This window comes from Eptesicus fuscus, chromosome 4, assembly GCF_027574615.1.
Source record: "Eptesicus fuscus isolate TK198812 chromosome 4, DD_ASM_mEF_20220401, whole genome shotgun sequence".
Lineage (NCBI taxonomy): Eukaryota > Metazoa > Chordata > Mammalia > Chiroptera > Vespertilionidae > Eptesicus > Eptesicus fuscus.
Genome location: NC_072476.1, coordinates 75,488,634 through 75,507,450, shown reverse-complemented (window position 1 = coordinate 75,507,450; position 18,817 = coordinate 75,488,634). Strand labels below are relative to the sequence as shown.

Genomic DNA, 18,817 nt, shown 5'->3' with positions numbered 1-18,817 from the left:
TAACTAGTCTCCCTTTTCCAGGCGTATTTCCAGGGGCCTGTTCTGTTGTGTTTGATCCCTTGTCAGAAGGAGCTCACACAAAATCATAGTCTGCTGTTAAGAAATCTAGCAAAGGTTTTGCTCCCTTGGGAGAAAATAATTTCAGAAATTAATATGATTCCTAAGAAATTAAGTTCATTGCTTCTTTTCACCATTCTTTAAAGATATATTTATATACATGGGCCTGCATTTATATTATACATTTATAGGAACAAATATAAAGTATTCATATATAGAATACTGGAAGAATATATACCAAAAGTTAACTGTGGTTCTCTGGGAATTGCACATTTTATATTTTTTGTCTGTCTAAATGTGTACTTTTCTGATTTCTCCAACTTGTCTATAGTGAACATTAGCAATTTTATAATGTGAAAAAATTTGTTATTTTTAAAAAAGAAAATTAAAAAATAAGTACAGAAAAACACCAAAAAAGTAGAAAGAACAAATATATTCCAAGTTCTGCTGTTTCAGGGGTCTCTAGCTGCATAACAAACCACGCCAGAACTCTGGTTTAAACAGCCATTATTTATTATTTCCCAGAGCTCTGTGGGTCAGGAATTGAGGCCCGTCTCAGCTGGGCGGTTCTTTGTTAGACTAAAGTCACTTGCTCATCTGCAGGTCACTGGGCTGGGCTGGAAGGTCCAAGAAGGCTTCACCTGCATTTCCGATGCTTCAGTGCTCCTCCACATGGCCCTCTCTCTCCTTATAGTGTCTCACCATCCGTAAGTCTAGCTGGAGCTGCACTAGCCCATGGTCAGGTGGAAGCTGCAGGCCTTGTAGAGCTTCCCAGAAGTGGCACAGCTTCATTTCTGATGCATGCTCTTGGTCAAAGCAAGTGCCCTGCCAGCCCAGATTCACGGGGAGGGAAAGGATTCCACCTCGGATGGATGGATGGAGCAGCTTGCTCATGCAGGGAGAGGAGGAATGATGGGGGCCGTCTCTGGGCCTGTCTACCACTTCTCAGAAACCACTGTTAATATCTTCATATACTCTTCACCCTTGAACAACACAAGACTTGGGGCACCGAAAAGTCACATGTGACTTAAGTTGTAAATTAACATCGTGGATTTCCAACTGCAGATAGAAAATACATCCCTACCAATTATTTTCTTTTGTTTTTTCTTTTTTCTTTTTTTAAAATATATTTTATTGATTTTTTTACAGAGAGGAAGAGAGAGGGATAGAGAACTAGAAACATCGATGAGAGAGAAACATCGATCAGCTGCCTCCTGCATACCCCCCACTGGGGATGCGCCCGCAACCAAGGCACATGCCCCTGACCGGAATCAAACCCGGGACCCTTGAGTCTGCAGGCCGACGCTCTATCCACTGAGCCAAACCGGTCTCGGCCCTACCAATTATTTTCATACAAAGGTATTATGATTTTGATAGGGTTTATTTTACATAGCTGTAATTATTACTGTGTATATATATATATGTGTATGTGTGTGTGTGTGTGTGTGTATGTGTATATATATATATGTGTGTATATATGTACACACACATATGTATATATATATAATGATATTTTCTTGTTTTCTAATTAGTATTATAGCATAAATGTTTTTGCTTGTTAATCATATGCTTAGGAATCATATTTTAATGGATATACCATATTCCATTGTATGTTTGGTATTTTAATTAACTGTGCCCCTGCTGTTGAATGTCTAAATGATTTCTAACTTTTCATCAGTATAAATAATGCCATGATTTATACTGGTGAAACTCTATGCATAAAACTTATTCTTTATTTCCTTTTTGGGTTCAAAGGGAGTGAACCTTTTAAAGCTTGTCAGGATAACAAGCTGCCAGGTTATTTTCTGAAAGTTATTGTGGTTTATAATCACACTATACCAGCAAACCTAATTCTATTATTTTTAATGATTAAGTTAAAACCATTAAAAATAAGAGTTGTAAGCTAAGTAAAGAAAATAATCTTATGTAGTTGAATCATTTAAGACCCTCTGGATAGCTTTACTACCCAAAGCTATCAGATGTTTAAAAGAGAAATAAAGCAGGATAAAAATTTGAACACTCTTTCCACTCTGTTTTTCTTGTGAACATTCAAAGTATGACTCATCCTTTATTGATGCTAATAACTCTGCTCAGTTGCTGCCCTTCACTCCACTTGTGGACAGCTGGGCAAGTGGGAAGATGGGTGGGCCAGGGCCTAACCAACCCGTCCCCTCTCTTCTGAGACAGGCGGCCCACGGCTGGGGGAGAAGTATAGGGAGCTGAAATAAAAGGCCTTTATTGGGCCAAAAGTGATGAGCAACCTAATCCCATCCTAATAGTGACCATATTGGTTTATAGAGGGGTTTTTAGATCCTCTAACTGGACTTTTAATTAGAATAAATGCCATTGAAATTGTTTTGTTTTGTTTTTAATCGGGCATAAGTTTCTCATGAGACTGCTTACTGAAATATATTGATTTTTAAAGATGTTTTCCTCAGCATGTCTTATATTTTATATGGAAGACTAGCTGTGTGCCAGCCATATTGCCTCATTTAATCCTCACAAAAACTCTGAGTTCTCTTCTTAGCTCCATTTTACAGATAAGGAAACTGCAGCCCGAAGTGATTAATTAATCTGCTTATGGTTACACAGTTAATAAGTATGAGAGCTGGGATTTGGACTGTTATTTTAGAATGAGAGTCTAAAAATTCTTATTTATTACACTACATTGCCTTTTAATAACTTATTTTTCCAGTTTTATTGAAGTATGACTGATAAAAATTATATATATTTAAGATGTAACAACTTGATGCTTTGATATAACTTAATTCTTTTTTTTTAAACATATTTTATTGATTTTTTACAGAGAGGAAGGGAGAGGGATAGAGAGCTAGAAACATCGATGAGAGAGAAACATTGACCAGCTGCCTCCTGCACACCCCCTACTGGGGATGTGCCCGCACCAATGTACATACCCTTGACCGGAATCGAACCTGGGACCTTTCAGTCCGCAGACCGATGCTCTATCCACTGAGCCAAACCGGTTTCAGCGATATAACTTAATTCTTAACTGTTGTAATGAAGCAGTGAATATTTTTGTAGCTTCTATAATTGGAATTTGAAATGTATCTTTAAAAGTACACATTGCCATTCTATTTGGCAGTATATAAGCTTAGGAAGGACTATGACTTTCCTCAGTGATTTCAGCAGGTTAAAGAATATTCTGTTATTTATTTATTTTTTAAATCTTTGTTGTTTAAAGGATTACATATGTCCCCCTTCTTTTCCCCATTGACCCCTTCTAGCCTGCCCCTGCCCCTTCACCACCCTGTTGTCTGTGTCCATGGGTTATAAGTTCTTTGGTTGATGAGTATTCTGTGTTTTTTTTTTAAAGTCAGAGCTGCCCCTGTGGTATTTGGGATTTGTTCACATAATGAATGAATCTTGCTAAAATCTGATTTACATGTAATCATGAGGTACTTGTTTTGTTACCAGACTGTCTTCTTAGTGTCTAAGGCACAAAGAGTTGGCTATTGAAAGTGAAGTGGTGCCAGCAGTTTGCAGAGCTGTGGCTCTAACTGGCAGGCTGGCCTCCGGAAGAAATCTCAAGCCACTCTCTTTGAAATTTGCCTTTTCCTAAACCTGAATTTTCAGCTCACATAAGCCTTTCCCAAGGTGAGGAAAACAGAGATTGGTATAAACTGTAAAATGCATCTGTGGGTCATCTGCCATCCTAGATGTAGAGGAAGCAGCCTTGACAGGGACAGAGCTGCACCCTACCCCTTTCCCTTGCTCCTCTCTAGTTGGGCCTGTACAGGGACAGTGCATTCTGATGGGCTCACAAATGCAAGACCCCTGCTGTTCTCTGACATACGCTCCCACTCAGTCAGTCCTATTGGTTGTTGGTAAAGTGAGAAGATGATTACAATGTACATTTTCCTCTCTTTTATTTCACAGGGTGAGTGGGCCTCCCACACACCTTGTTCATTTATTTGTTTCTTTAAATACCTAGGGTATTTCTGCACTCCAGGATTCCTCTGATTATCTTCAGTTCTGCAAGCTTCCCCTGTGGTGTGGCCAGTGCACTAGCCACTAGCCACATGTGAGAGGACCTCATTTTTTGTTGTGTCCCCAAAACCTAGCCAAGTGCATGTCTCGGTCTGTCAGTTCCTTTCCCTGCGTCCCGTTTGGCTCATTGAGTCATTTTTATTAACAGGTACTACGTAGAGAACAGAAATGTCACATTGGGAGAGTATAAGTTTGGACCACTTTTCATGAGGTTGTGCTACGAGTTGGATCTTGAGGACTCCGCAGTGGAGCTCATCAAAGACCAGGTGATTGTCTTCTGATTGCCTTCCCGGCCAATGTGATTTCCTTGTGCTGAGAATAAGGTGTTTTTAATGTTAGGAAAGGCATCTATCTCCCACATACACATTTTTTATTAGAAAAAGGCTGCTGGGCTGAATGAATGAGCTCTTCCCCGCATTTTTAAGGTTTCTCTGGAGTCAGTTCCTGTGAAGAGGTATAGGTCTCTATATACAGATGTGGAAGAGGTGTAAGTACAGATTGCAAGGTATCTACCTACCTTGGATGTGTGTCCACCTGGGACTGACATCCTCCTTTTGAGGAGCTTTTGCTGCGGACAGTTTAAGACAAGTTGCCGTTTAAAGATTGCCTTCCCTGTCCTTCACCTGTGCTTCTCTCCTCTTTTTGGACTTTACTTCTGGTTGAAAGCCACGTTGTAAAGGGCTTTTCCCTTTTTAAAATGCTTTCACATCTTCCAATTTTCTTTTCCTAAAAACAATATTAGCAATAATTATTTTTAAATTACTTATTGAATATTTACTATGTCCTCGGCTTAAGCACTTTATATGTTTCATCTGTTTCCCACAATAGCCCTGGTGAGCGAGATACTATCATTATTTATATTTTATAGATGAAGAAACTGGGACTCTGAGACAGTATAAATTTATCTATTGTCAGAAGCATTGGTTAAATTTTGGGGCTGGGGCTGGCCACCTGGGACATGTTAGTATTTTTAGGGACCGCCATAACTAAGTTGTCCTTCTGCCTCTTACTGTTTTTCCTATAAAGGGTTCTGTCCGTGGTGGAGCTGTTAACTCTCGGCTTGCCCCTCTTTTAAGAATACCCATGCATTAGAAAGATGACCATAGTATATTAGTAAGCAGAGAAAAGGTGGTTTCAGAACAGTATGGAGTAGTTTGAGCCCCTTTTTTTCTAAAAGAAGAAATATACATACATATTTACATTTCAGTGTATATGTATTAAAAATATGGAAGGATAGACACTGAATTGCTGTTTATCTTTAGGGGATAAAAGTGTAGGAAATTCTCATTTTTTACTTTAAACAGTTCTGTATTATTTTACAATAAGCAGGTCTTAATGTTGTAATTAAAAGAAGACAAAAGTTTTACTATAATAAATCATAGCCATGAGTATAGCGACAAAAACAAACAGAAAGTGAATGTAAGGTTTTGTTATTGTTTTTAGTTACCTGTGTGTGAAACATTCAGGAATGAGTGAGTTTCCTGGAGTGGGATAAACTGGATTCCAGTCAAATGACATAAAACCTAATCCTGCTTCCACCTAACTTGTTATGTCCCCTCCCAGAACCCTGTGGTGTGGCCAGTGCACTAGCCACTAGCCACATGTATCTCTGGAGCCCTTGGACTGTGGCTATATGTGTAAAAGTAGGTTTCCAGTTGTTCATTTGGAAAATAATAATAAATAATACAGGAATAAACTGGTTTGCATACTCACAACTGTAAATCTACTTTTGCCCCACCCTGTACATGATGTATTTCAGATATTTGGTATAAAAAGGAGAATGTAAAGTACTTTTTAATGATTTTTTTAAAGTATTGTCTACATGTTGAAATTATATTTTGGATTTAGTGCATTAAGTAACATTATTAAAACTGATTTTACGTATTTTTTACTTTTTTAAATGAGGCTACTTGAAAATTTAGAATAACATACATAGCTTGCACTTGTGCCTTGCAGTATTTTTCTATGGACAGGGCTGCTCTGATGGCTTCCCATCCCACTTAGAATGGAACTCAGACCCCTCATCATTATCTAGCGGGCCCTTTATGGTATCTCATCTCCTGCCACCCCCCTTCGCTCACTTCATTCTGGACCTTGTTCTTCCTCAGACATGCCAAGCTCCTGGCCTGAGACTGGAATGCTCTCACCTGCATCACCTGCCATTTCATGCTATTATGCTGCCACCCAGGTCCCAGGACCACCCCACCAGAGTTGATTGGCTTTCTTTTCTCCTAAACATGGCAGAACCACCGTTCATGAAGATGTTTTTCACTGTATTTCTGAAGAGATCTCTTACCAGACCTCTTGCCTCTTGTTAAGTATACCCATTGCCAAAGGCATGACACCCAATAGAGTGGGCAGCATTTAAATTTTTTTGTAAAAGAAATCCTTGGTGTATCAGAAACTTATTAGAGAATTCAGGAGGCCCAGTGAATAAGGTGTGCACAAAAGTAAGTCCTGGACAGATAAGGTGCAGTATAAGGATGATAATAATCCCTTAACAGTTTTAAATTTTAAACAGACTGTATTGTTTTTCTTCATTAGCAATTACGAGGTTTCTTCTCAGACTCTACATCATTCAATATTTTGATGGACATGTTATTTATCAAAGGCAAATATAAAAGTAAGTATTATAGTTTATGTTCGCTGAAAAATTCTGCTCTCTTTGCCTGTATACCCATTAGAGAAAGCAATGGACCATGCAAAACTGACCTTAACATTCCTGATGAGTACCTGAATTAGAGAGACTTCATTCTTTATGTGTGAAAACATGTTGCATCTTATGTCATGCCTTAAACTAAACACCCCAGATTTTACTTTTGCTGACATTATAATAGGTTTTTAAATATTAGTTCTTCCTGTGTTGTTAATTTTGAAATTTAGTTCATTGCTAAATGACTTTGATAGATAGCTTTGATTGTGCTAAATACACCTTTCAGTGGATGGTGCTGATTAGAACTCTGCGTATCAGCAGTAGAGGACTCTGAATTCACTTGACTGTACTTAAGAGCCGGCCCTCTCCTGACTTTCGGCAGGTGCTTTGGAAGTATTGATCGAGATGAAAAACCAAGATGTGAAGTTCAACAAAGATACCTATGTCCTTGCTTTTGCAATTTGCTATAAACTGGTAAGATTATCTCCTATTAACCTTTAGAACATTGTGGATAGTGTTTGAAAAAGGATTTGTTATTTTTTCTCTGCAGTAAAATTCAGTTCCTCGGAAATCAGTTTTCCATCTGGTACAGATATTTCCATTTTAAATGTGTTCATTTTTAGAAAACTTAAGTTAGCCATGTCAGACAGTTTTATTATGGGAAAAGCAATTTCATTACTTTCACCCTTTCCTGGCAATTGTATAGATAGTGAAACAAGAAACAGTGTGCAGGGCTCAAGCTCTGCTTTCGAGTGGTCTTGCTACAAGGCTCTTGCTGGACTCGGCTAGACCAGTCTTCTCTGTGGCCCTCGCCCATGGAAACCTTACATCCTTCATTGGCAAACTCAAGGCTACTTTGTCCTCATCCGTGAATTTATCTGTAATCACCTAAGTTGGAATCTCCTCCAACATCCCTAATGCTAAGCTATTTGTCATGTATGTGACACTTGTAACACTGCCCACTGTTATACCACTAGAGTGTAAGCTCCTTAAGGCCTCTTGGTATGCCAGCACCTAACACCGTGCCTGGTACACAACCAGTCTTTAATAAATGTATGTGACATTAAAATGAACTCTTTGAGGAAAGCATGACTTATAAGTCCATATGTCATTACTGTATCAGGATTGTTTCTTACACAGAGAAACTGTTTCTTCATTATTTAATGAATGAATGGATGATAACTGAAATAGTACTTTGACTAAGATTCCATGCTTAACAATAGTCATTCCTGCCATTTAAACTCTGGAAACTTAGCAAAACCTTTTCATGTGAAAACAAAGGAACACCAGGCAAGGTAGAAGAAATGGGCCATTGGACTTCCCTGAAAGGTGAAGCAGTATCAATTTTCCCAAACAAGAGAGATAGTTGGGTTGCAGTGGAAAGAAAACTAACGTGGAAATTGAGAAACTTGGAGTCTAGTCTCAATTTTAGCATTAACTGGCTTTAAGCTGGTCACTTTCCTCATTTGTGAAATGAGGGGCTTGGGTTCAGGGGTCAGCAAACTTACTCTGTAAAAGGCCAGATAATAAATATTTTGGACCACATGTAATCTCTGTCACATATTTTTTGTGTTTTTATAAACCTTAAAAGGGTAAAAAACATGTTAGCCATAGGCTGGATTTGGCCTGAGGGTCATAGTTTGCTGGCCCCTGGGTTTTTAGATGCTCCTTTCCAGGCACACCTTCCTGTGATCCTGTGAAACAGAAGCCAGCAGAACTCACCGCGCGTGAGCGTCAGCTATTCAGCACTGTGACCCCCAGTTTTCTGACCTACTTAGAGAGGCCTCCCTGAGTGTATACTGAAGTGGGGAGAATTTACTTCTACCACTGACTTTTCTCCCCTGTGCTGTGCCCAGGAAAAACGTGTTTCACTCAGTGGAATCTGGAGGTGAAAATCGAACTCCTCAGCCATTCCAAGTTCCAGGCCAGTTCTGGGAACTGTCCTCTCTCGTCAAGTTCAGGATTTACTGTAGGATTTGAGTTGTGAGTTGTGAGTTGTGTCATGACAGTTGTACATAGATGCAAAGCTGATGCCGCTCTCATAACCTAGTCTACCTATAGCATGAACCAAGGAGAGGATTCAGCTTTCCCATTGCTGTCTGCTGGCTTGTGCTTCATTCACATTCTTGGAGGGGTTTTTGTTTGTTTTTGTTCTTAAGTTTTCTGATTTTCTGGGATTCTTTCATGATTAATGTTCAAATTGGTGTTCATGGTTTCAGGTATTTACTTACGTGGATATTTTCAGATTGGAAATCCCCTCAGGAAAAGTTGTCCTGTGTTGCTGAGCTTTCCTCTATTATGTGATACAGAAGCAGGCCGAATCTTTATACTTTCATGTTATGGGACTAATGTGTAAAAACCCATTCACCCAAGGTGAAACTGCCCCAAGTCAGAAAATTGACAAAGAGCTTTAAAAATAAAGTTAGTTTAGATTTGAGCTGCTAACATATAGTTAACCTGGTGTATTTGCGAATAGTCTATATGGTTCTTAATCATTTAATGGGCTTGAGATAGGCTCTGGGATATTCTTGCAAAAGGAAATCTGAAATACTGAGCACTGTTAATCATTTTATTCAACTTAAAACTTCATGGCATTTATTGATTGAACAATCCCATCTCCTTCTAGAATAGCCCTGAGTCTTTTAAAGTCTGCACTACATTAAGGGAAGAAGCCCTAATCAAAGGAGAAGTCCTTCCCAGGAGAGCGTCCTATTTTGCTGTGGCACTAGCTCTGAATCAGGTAAGGCTTCGGGGTGCCCATATGTGAATTGGGAATGGGAAGGATGTTACCACTTTCATTTCTTTTATTTATTTTTCCCTTCTGGCTGTATCAAAGAAAATAACAAGACCAATGCCTTTGGTGCCATGGCAACCTGCATCTATACCCATGCCTCCAAAGAATGTTTCCATTTACAGTTAAGGGCATGACATGCATTGCTGTTTTGAAGGGGCTGGCTAAGATCTTATGGAGGGTCAATGGCCTCTGAGAGAAATTTCTCGAGTAATGAAAATGAAAATTTTAAGTAATCTGTTTACTATGTGATGTTCTTAGAGAAAGTGTAATTTAATGTTCTCCAAAGCTGAAACACCTCAGATGACTGAGGACTCCCACAATGAGCCAATTATGGAATTAGGGTCCATCATACAGTTCATAGTTAGACCCAAGTACTCTTATTTGGAAAATACTTTAGCGATCTTTTAGCTTCCCCCTCTCACCGGACAAATGCAAACAGCTGAGGCCCAGAGAGAAGACAGGACCTCCCTATCTTCACACCTCAGTGAACGAGAGTTAAAGCTGGAACCCTGGAATACCTCCCTTAAAGAGCCCCTCCCAAGATGTCCTACTCCAAAGTCTAAGAAAATGTGAACTATTTTACGCTACAAATATGCACAGGCTTTATTCTCCCTGGCCATTGGGAATGGGCATGGAATTGGTTTTCAATGAAATGTCTCTTTGCTGCTGCCATAGTGACATACTGCTTCCTGCAAATATGGCTTATCTATATAAGTCCTTGATTAGCTTCATCTTTGCCACCAAACGGATCCAGAGAACTTCTCATTACTAGTCCTAAACTCTGTTACCATAATTGTAAATGGGAATTTAGGTTTTGTACTTCAGGTTGTGCCCCTCACCACTGAGAATTACTCTGTGGGCTCTTTCTGAGAAAGGCAGCAGTGGTCTCCTCTCGCTGCTTCTTTAGACAACCTGTGCTCCATCTCCAGGATTCCCACCTCTTCTGTGGTCTGAGATTTCTCCTATGCTTTAATTATGTCAGAGATTGTCAAAGATGGGTGTGATGTGTTTTTTTTTTAAGCTCATTCCAGTGGGAGAAGGGGAAATGTAAACTTTATGCCTCCCTCTTAAAAATTGGAACTTTGGTAGGGTATTAAAACATTTAGTAACATGACACTATTGGACACATTTTATAGAATGTGCATTCTTGATTACCAAAAAACTCTTTTTCTTTGTGGATCTCAAAACCCTGGTGCACCACGAACAGGAATATCCCGACATCTTTAAATGATCTTTATGATAGCAGTGTAACGTTCATGTGACTTAGGGCATGATTTATTTTTCTTCTTTCCAGAACCAAGTGGAAAAAGCTGCATCTATTTTTTCTCAAGTCGTGATACCAGAAAGCATAATCTGTGCTAATTTAAATGTAAGTGACTTCTTTATGGTTTAAAGAAAGGCTAGAAATGTACTAAAATGATGTTTAGAGTTTTTGTCTGTGCACAATGACTTGATCTCCCAAGGGCTTCATTCAATTTATTCATTTATTGAGCTCTGTGAAAGTTACAGTATGGCCCCTGTGAGAGGAGTCAACACAGCCTTTGCTTCCAGGAGTTTGTTAATAGGTGGGAAATGTAGATATGCTCAGATACTAGACATGGCTAAATGCTACAGGTATTAACACATGACTACAGAAGGTGGTAGATGTAGAGAGAAGGGAGATAGACCCTCCAGTCTCTTTACTAAGACTTGAGAGAAACCTGTGTGCAAATTGTATCTTATCCATGTACCTAACTCATGGAGTATATCTGTGCTGCATAAAATAGTGCTCACTCAATAAATGTCTGTGTTCATTCTCATGCTGCTAGCTAGCCATGGACCATCTGCCCTGGTGAATAGAGTCACCTACCCCTTCCTGTCCCAGGACTGGGTGCCTAAGCAGAAACTGCAGGTCAGAGTGAGTGGGTAAGCCTGAAAAGCTCAGAGGCTCAAGCAGGTCTTGGAGGCCAAGGTGGCAAAGGTCCCAAATCCAGAAGTCAGGCCATTTGAGCAGCCAGTAAGCCAAACAGACTTGGGAGACTCCTCTTCCAGCAGGTGCCATATGTATTTTACCTTCCGTGCTTGCTACTGGATATGGGCAGCTCTGGGGATCCCAAGTATGTAACTGCCTGAGAGAGAGTGGCCTGCAGATACCCTCGTTTCATGATTGGACAGGAGTAGAATTGCTAGGATTCCAAGTGGTTCATAGCATCTTAGGAAAGAAATACAGGCGAGTGTGGTGAGAGGAGTTTTATGTGGACTATTAGAGTTGATATGAGTTTGTGGGGATCAATGATTGGTGGTGAGATGTTGAAGGGAGTGAGATTGGCAGGATTTTAATATAATTTAGCTAAGGTACCATCCTATATACTTTGTATTTGTTGGTTTACTTTATACAACATTGTCAGGACAATATGTCTCCATGTTATACATGTGAAAATGAAGATTCAAAGGGTAAGTAAATTACTCAAGTTCTCACAGTTAATTATATAGCAGAGTCGGGGTTTTAACACCAACAAATCTGTTTGACTGCAAAGCCCAGGGTCTCCCCGATCCAGACCTGCAAGGATAAGGGCTATGTCTCTTCTCCAGGACTGGGACTCTCTGCTCCTCCTGAATAATGAAAAGAACATAGGACTGGATGTCAAAAATGGAACCTGCTTTTGTGCACATATTCCGTGCCTTTGCATTTAGATTCCTCATTTAGTTCAGTCCTTGACTGTCTCTCACAGTTGTTATGAAAATGTAGTAATTTTTTTTTTCCAAATGAGAAAGTGCTTTGGTGGAAGTAAAACATGAGCCTGTTGAGAGTGAAGCTGTCCACTCACAATAGGAGGAGAAATCTGAGCCAGGTGGGAAGTGCACTCACGAGCCAGGCGCTGGACCAGCCCCTTTTCTCTGAGAGCTGGAAGGAAAGGCAGCTGGTAAATGTGGTGGAATGGGCATGATTCAGGCAAGGACGAACCTTGAGCCAATCTTGACTATGAATCATCTTCTCCATGGATTGGGTCACAGAATTATATGTTGTCAGGAAATTTAAAGATAGTTTTATTGTTTAAAATTTTCACTTGGGAAATTTTTCAAAATGTCCAATCTAAATTTCTCATATCCTATCTAATAAAAGGGTAATATGCAAATTTACCATCACTCCATCACAAAGATGGTGGTGCCCACATAGCCACAAGATGGCGGTGCCCAGTCCCCTCAGCCCCACCGGAGTCCCCCAGTCCTGGGGGGGGGGGGGTGGCCGCTGAGAGTGGGCAGCGTGAGTGGCCTGGCGGAATGCTTGCTTTGTCGCCGCGGTGACGAGGCAAGCGTTCCTCCCCAGGCGTTCCTCCCCAGCCACAGAGGGCCTCTGGGCAGCGGCTGCAGAGGGCCTCTGGGCAGTGCGCAGAGCAGACGGAGTGGGATGTTTGCATTGTTGCCTCAGTGACGAGGCAAGCGTCCCACCCTGGCCACGGAGGGCCTCTGGGCCATGGAGAGCCTCTGGGCAGCAGGCGCAGAGCGGCCAGGCCCCGCAGAAAGCAGAGAACCACGGGAGTGGGCCTAAGCCATCAGGGCTCCCGGATTGGAGAGGGCTCCCCTGAGGGCTCCCAGATTGGAGAGGGTGCAAGTCGGGCTGAAGGACCTACCCCCTGTGCATGAATTTCATGCACCGGGCCTCTAGTTTCAATATAAGCCTGTTTCATCTTCCTCAGGACTGATGAAAAAAGAAATGGTTGACATTCTCAGATTTAATAATCTTTCAGATTCTGGGTCTCTGTTATTAGAACAGGTTTTTTGAAAAAAAATGATTTAATGGGCCTACCTTCTCCAAAACTGAGTCATCTACTTGGAATCCTTAAGGACAATTTGTTAATTTTTAAGAAATGGAAACCTGACAAGTTGGCTGAGTAGAGAGTCTGTTCAATCAGTAATAGCAAGAATAAATGAATTTTTTTCCCGATCTACTTTAAAAATTATGCCTTATACTAAAATCTTTCTCTGCTGCCAGTTGGAATTTGCATTTACCCAATTATTCCCCCTCAATTTCTTTTCATTGAAATTGCTCTTGCTGCCAATATGACCCAGAGGGTCTGGTTTCCCATTTTCCCAGCTATATGTATTATATATTGAACTAAATCAGGTAAAATCAAAGCACATCTATGTTGACTTTGCCCTTTTTGTCTAAATTTAAATCCATGCATCTCAAAAGCACTATGTCCCCCTCTTTAGCAATGCTGTTCAATATCAAAGGATTAATTTATACTTTCAAATATGTCTGAAAGTATCAGAGACCAACACAGGGTAACTTTCCACTGATTGTATTTTATTTCTAATCATTTCTCTAGAAACCTGGTAGTCTCCAGATGGAGACTAATTTTGGAATTGAATTACCTTGCAAGGGAATTGACAAGCAGTTAGTTCTGCTGCTTTTATAATTTATTTATTGACACAGGTGAATGCTTTAATGCCCTTTTCTACTACTTACCAAGGTCACCCTAAAGTTCTAGCTCATGCTGGGAAGTCAGTTAGGCTGCAGAGGTAGGGAAGGAGACAGGACTCACTGCTCATAAATCCTTTTGTGGCAGCACCTCACCTGTATGTATACAGAATTGCTTTAGGGTGGGAGCAATGTAGACTCTAAAAACACAGGACTCTGTACAAATTAGAGATGTTCTCTTTCTCTCATGTCGAAAACCAGAGGTGGTCAGTCTAGGTCTGGTGTGACATTCCATGATATCCTCAGGGACCCAGCCTCTTTCTGTATTTCCACACCACCATCCTAAGCACATGACTTCCATCCATTGTGTTGCTATTCCAGCAAGAAGTAGGGAGACTGGAGAGGACAAAGAAGTTGGCACCTTTTAAGGGTGCTTTCCCAGTTGTCTCAACCAAAAATTGGTATTTATAAGTTATTGTCCAGAACTTCATTCTGTGACCTCACCTAGTTGCAAAGAAACCTGAGAAATAGAGCTTTTGAGTTCCATACGTCATAGCATCAGTTAAAATTAGGGGGTTCTGTCATCAAAAAAAGAAGGGCCAATAGATATTGTTTAGAAAACTAGCAGTCTCTACCACACTATGATATTCTACTTCAAATATAGCAAACTTAAAAAAAAAAAGAGAGAGAATAAAGAAATGCAAATTTCTGGCATGTTTAGGGCTTCTTTTTTTGGTCAAAGGTATCTGATGATTTATCAGCATTTCCCAAAGCCTCGGAAAATCAGAGGGTAGGAAGTAAGTGTTCTTTTAATAGTTTTTCTTACCCAAATTTCCCTTACTCCTTGCTAATTCAATTTTCCTAGCCGTTTGTTTGACATCTGTAAGATTAAAGCAATGTGCTGTGCCCTGATTTAGCTTTTCTTAATAGCACCCTGAGACCTCAGTTTGAAACAAACTCCTAGCTTTAAATTTTCTCTCTGTCTTTCATCAGTAACTGCCTCATCTATATTGTTCTTCATCAGTATATTCATAAGGTATTGAACCTTACTCTTGAAATCCCTACTGAATCAGAGATAGTTGCTGGAGGCAAGGAGAGAAATTAGGAAAAAATAGGAAGAAAAGTTGAAATCTTACAGGAGCACATCATTAAAAGTTTGTAGATGGAGCTGCAGGAGGTTTATCATTGAAAATTGCTGTGCTCCCCTTCTCCTTCATTAGTTTGAGGGTCTACCAGGTGCCAGGCACTGGAGATGCTGCGTATAACAAAAGTAGACTTGTCCTTGACTTCAACAGGACAGTTCATTGCCAACCAGATTCAGTTTTTATTAACAAGCGTGTTAAGAACTATTAAGAGTGGAGATTTTACCCTCCTTCCAAATTATGAGTTAGCTTGCTACAGTTTCATGGGTGCTGGTAGAGTACATAAGACATCAGGAAGTGAAGGACGTTGTTTACGCACAGCAACAGGAGTAGCAAGAATATTAGCATTTTTGCATCAGTTCCCTGAGCCTCAGTTACATAGATCAGTGGTTGGCAAACTGCGGCTCACGAGCCACATGCGGCTCTTTGGCCCCTTGAGTGTGGCTCTTCCACAAAATACCACGTGCGGGCGCGCACGTACAGTGCAATTGAAACTTCGTGGCCCATGCGCAGAAGTCAGTTTTCGGCTCTCAAAAGAAATTTCAATCGTTTTACTGTTGATATTTGACTCTGTTGACCAATGAGTTTGCCGACCACTGACATAGGGTGATGTGAAGGTCTATATGCCTCTTGTACACACTGGGTCTTACATTTTAAGAGAGGAACCCTGAATTTGAGGAACCCAAATCTGTTATAATGGGCAGTAAGAATCCCTGCCCTTTGCTCTGGGTGAGACACTGTGTCGGTCTTCCCAGACTGTTGGTTATGCAAACATCCTTGAGAAGATAGTTTGGAAGAAAGCCTATCACTGCTTCTGCTCAAATGTGAGAGACCCTGGAGGGTTGTCCCCCAACAAAGGGTATGCTCGTGATTTTGCCTGTGCTTTGGGACACTGAACTTAGATCAGGGCCTTGGGATTTAGTCTACTTAGGATCATTCCATTCTGTTCTGCAGGACCAAAGATAACCCCTTATCCTATTCAATTGCTCAACAAACATAAAATGTTAGAAATGGACTATTGAGAGAACTTAGCTGGTTTTGGTATATAAAAGGAATCTCTCTTCCAAAAATATTACCTTTCCTAAGGATCAAGAGCCCTTAAACATGTTTATAGCTTTTGACTTTGTAATTTCACTTCTGGGGATTAAGTCTGAGAAATTAAGTTTTTTTAAAAAATGTATGCACATTTATCAATATGATAAAGCATGGTGTTAATTTATTTGATGCATTATTTTGTTTATATGATGGATTGCTATACATGCACATTCATCATTATAAAAGAGAGTTCCTTTTGTTCTAAAATGTTGTTTTTAATGTTATAAGATAATGTTCTTTGTGTGATAATTGACAAAAAGGAGAATCAAAATTTGGGAAAAATTAATATATTTGGAAGATAATGCATGAAATTACAAACAATGGTTAACATTAGTTGGTAAATTCTGAGTTATTCTCCTTTTATTTAAACTTTTCTATATTTGTTCTAATAAATATTGGTGATAAGGGGGGGAAATGTGTTGTTTCTGTCTGATGGAAGGTAGTTAGTAATACCATTTTGAAAGCCAGGTGCAGTGCCCAGTTTTGAAAGTTCCTAAATAGAGGTGCCTCACTAGGATTTTAACCAGCTTCCACTGTTACCTGCAACAGCCTATTCTCCTGGAATTTCTCAACCAAAAATTAATAAATGAAAAAAGGAAAAGGTATCATTTACCCCAGAGCCGAGATTGTCTGATTGTCAGAGCCTCTGAATCTAGAGGCTATAGGAAGAAAGTGATAGTAATGTTACTTGAGTAAACCTGTGTGCTAGCATTTTATTTAATGTTCACAATAACTAAAAATGTGAGATGTAAAGTTTTCCCCCCTCATTTTACAAATAAAGAAATTGAAAGAGAGATTAAGTACCGGCCAGTGTCACACAGCTAATAATTGCCCGTGCTGGGAATCCAGCCCCAAATCTGTGTTCTCTCCATTTCTATCCTTAGGCAAGTCTTGCATTTGTGGTACTTTAATTTGTCACTGGAAAACAAGTTTTGTCTGGCGGACATGCATTTGAAGCATTTTTTTGAACTTGTGCAAGCAACTGATTAGGAAATAGCATGAAAATGGGATAAATACCTATAAATATAGGCTTCTGTAACTGGCTCTGTTTTGTTTTACTTGTCTTCTTTTTATTCAGCTTATGATCCATATTCAGTCAAATATGTTGAAAACCCTGATAGATATACTAAAGGATGCCACAGAGGAAAATGTATCAAAATTCGTGAAAAAACTTAAGTTCTCAGAAGAAGTGGTGAGTATGTGGTTGCTGTAGAAATCATTAAAAGGTAAAGGGCACACTTTGAAAAGGCCCCTCCTTGCCCTGGCTGGTGTGGCTCAGTTGGTTGGGTGTTGTCCTGTGCACTGAAGGGTTGCCAGTTGGATTCCCAGTCAGGGCATATACTTGGGTTGCGGGCTTGATCCCCAGTAGGGGGTGTGCAAAAGGCAGCCAATCAATGTTTTGATCTCACATTGATGTTTCTCTCTTGATGTTTCTCTCTCTCTCTCTCTCTTTCCTTCTCCCTTCCTCTCTTTCTAGAAAAATCAATAAAAAATCTTTAAAAAAGAAAACCCAAAGAAGGCCATCTCCTTAGAGAGATGGTCACACAGGGCAACCTCTCTGTTGTTCCTGTTGTCAGACTTCTCTCTGTGGGTACAAAGATTTTTTTCCTTCAAGTAGAATATATCCTCTAAAATGCTAGGAAAACTTGTTCCCTTTACATTATTCTTCCCCCACACTGTTTTCATGGGTCTCAGCCCTCTAATTCCTCTCTTCTCAAGCCTCCAGTACCTTCTCCCCACTCTTCACTCTCAGTTGATGAGCTTGCTTCCTGCCTCGTGGAGGAAACAGAGGCAATCAGAGGAGAAGTGCTGCCCATCGACAGCCTTCCTGTGCTCTCCCTGTCTGCTCAGCCTTCCCTCCCGAAGCCATGGCGGCTGCTCCCAGTTGTGTCCTGGAGCTCATCCCCTCTGACCCACCCCAGGGCACCAGTCCAGAAGTTGGGCATCATTAACATCCCTTTCTCTGTGGATCATCCCCATCAGTAAACAATGGGCTATAGTATCTCTCATCTTAAAAAAATATTACTGAAACAAATGAAACATACCACGTGGTTAGGTAGGAAGACTTAACCTCCAGATATTAAACCATAATAAAGTTCTATCATTAGAATTGTTGTTTTAACTCCCGAATAAATAAACGAATGGCACTAAATAAATGCCTTGTAAATTTCTAAAACACAAATAAAAATGAGGAGAAAGAAGCAATTTCTAAAAATTGAAAGCAAAATGAAACAAATGAATCCATGTGCACATTGATGGCTTAGGCACACAAAGAGGAATTATTATAAGTCATTTGAAATTTAATAATTTGTATGTTGCTTGGAGTATAGAGCCTATAGGAATAAAGAACTGTACAGAAAGTGTCAGTTGTTGGCAATGATCATACTGTTAGTGATGATACTGGTACACGAAGAGGCCTACACTTTGTCCTCCCTCCCTTTTCTCACTTCTTCCCTGGCCTGTTATAGAGCTCGTCCAGGCTGGTGTCTGAGATGGTGGGACTGGCAGTAGAGGGCAGGTGGCTGCTTTCCCTTCTGCCATACCACTGCCTCTCAGTCCTGTCCCATCTCCTCACTTCCACCCAAAGGCTTCTTCCGCTGTTAGATAGGTGGTGATATGCCGCTGGAGGATATGATTAAATTTAAAGCTTCTTTCTGTTTGAGGTC

At 40.2% G+C, this 18,817-nt stretch overlaps 1 protein-coding gene across 4 annotated transcripts in view; it reads left to right on the top strand.

The window, feature by feature from the left end:
• The window catches only part of PTCD2 (pentatricopeptide repeat domain 2), a 29,105-nt gene that overhangs the window by 6,391 nt on the left and 3,897 nt on the right, over nucleotides 1-18,817 (top strand). Inside the window, exons 4-9 of one of the 4 annotated variants that reach the window (XM_054714302.1) lie at nucleotides 4,214-4,331; nucleotides 6,610-6,688; nucleotides 7,101-7,192; nucleotides 9,345-9,458; nucleotides 10,807-10,881; nucleotides 17,230-17,343. In XM_054714302.1, coding sequence (XP_054570277.1) covers nucleotides 4,214-4,331; nucleotides 6,610-6,688; nucleotides 7,101-7,192; nucleotides 9,345-9,458; nucleotides 10,807-10,881; nucleotides 17,230-17,343 — 592 coding nt within the window. Of the gene's footprint in view, nucleotides 1-4,213; nucleotides 4,332-6,467; nucleotides 6,516-6,609; nucleotides 6,689-7,004; nucleotides 7,193-9,344; nucleotides 9,459-10,806; nucleotides 10,882-17,229; nucleotides 17,344-18,817 lie in introns of those variants that run through there. The other 3 variants (XM_054714303.1, XM_028139622.2, XM_028139623.2) reach the window with 3 other exon arrangements.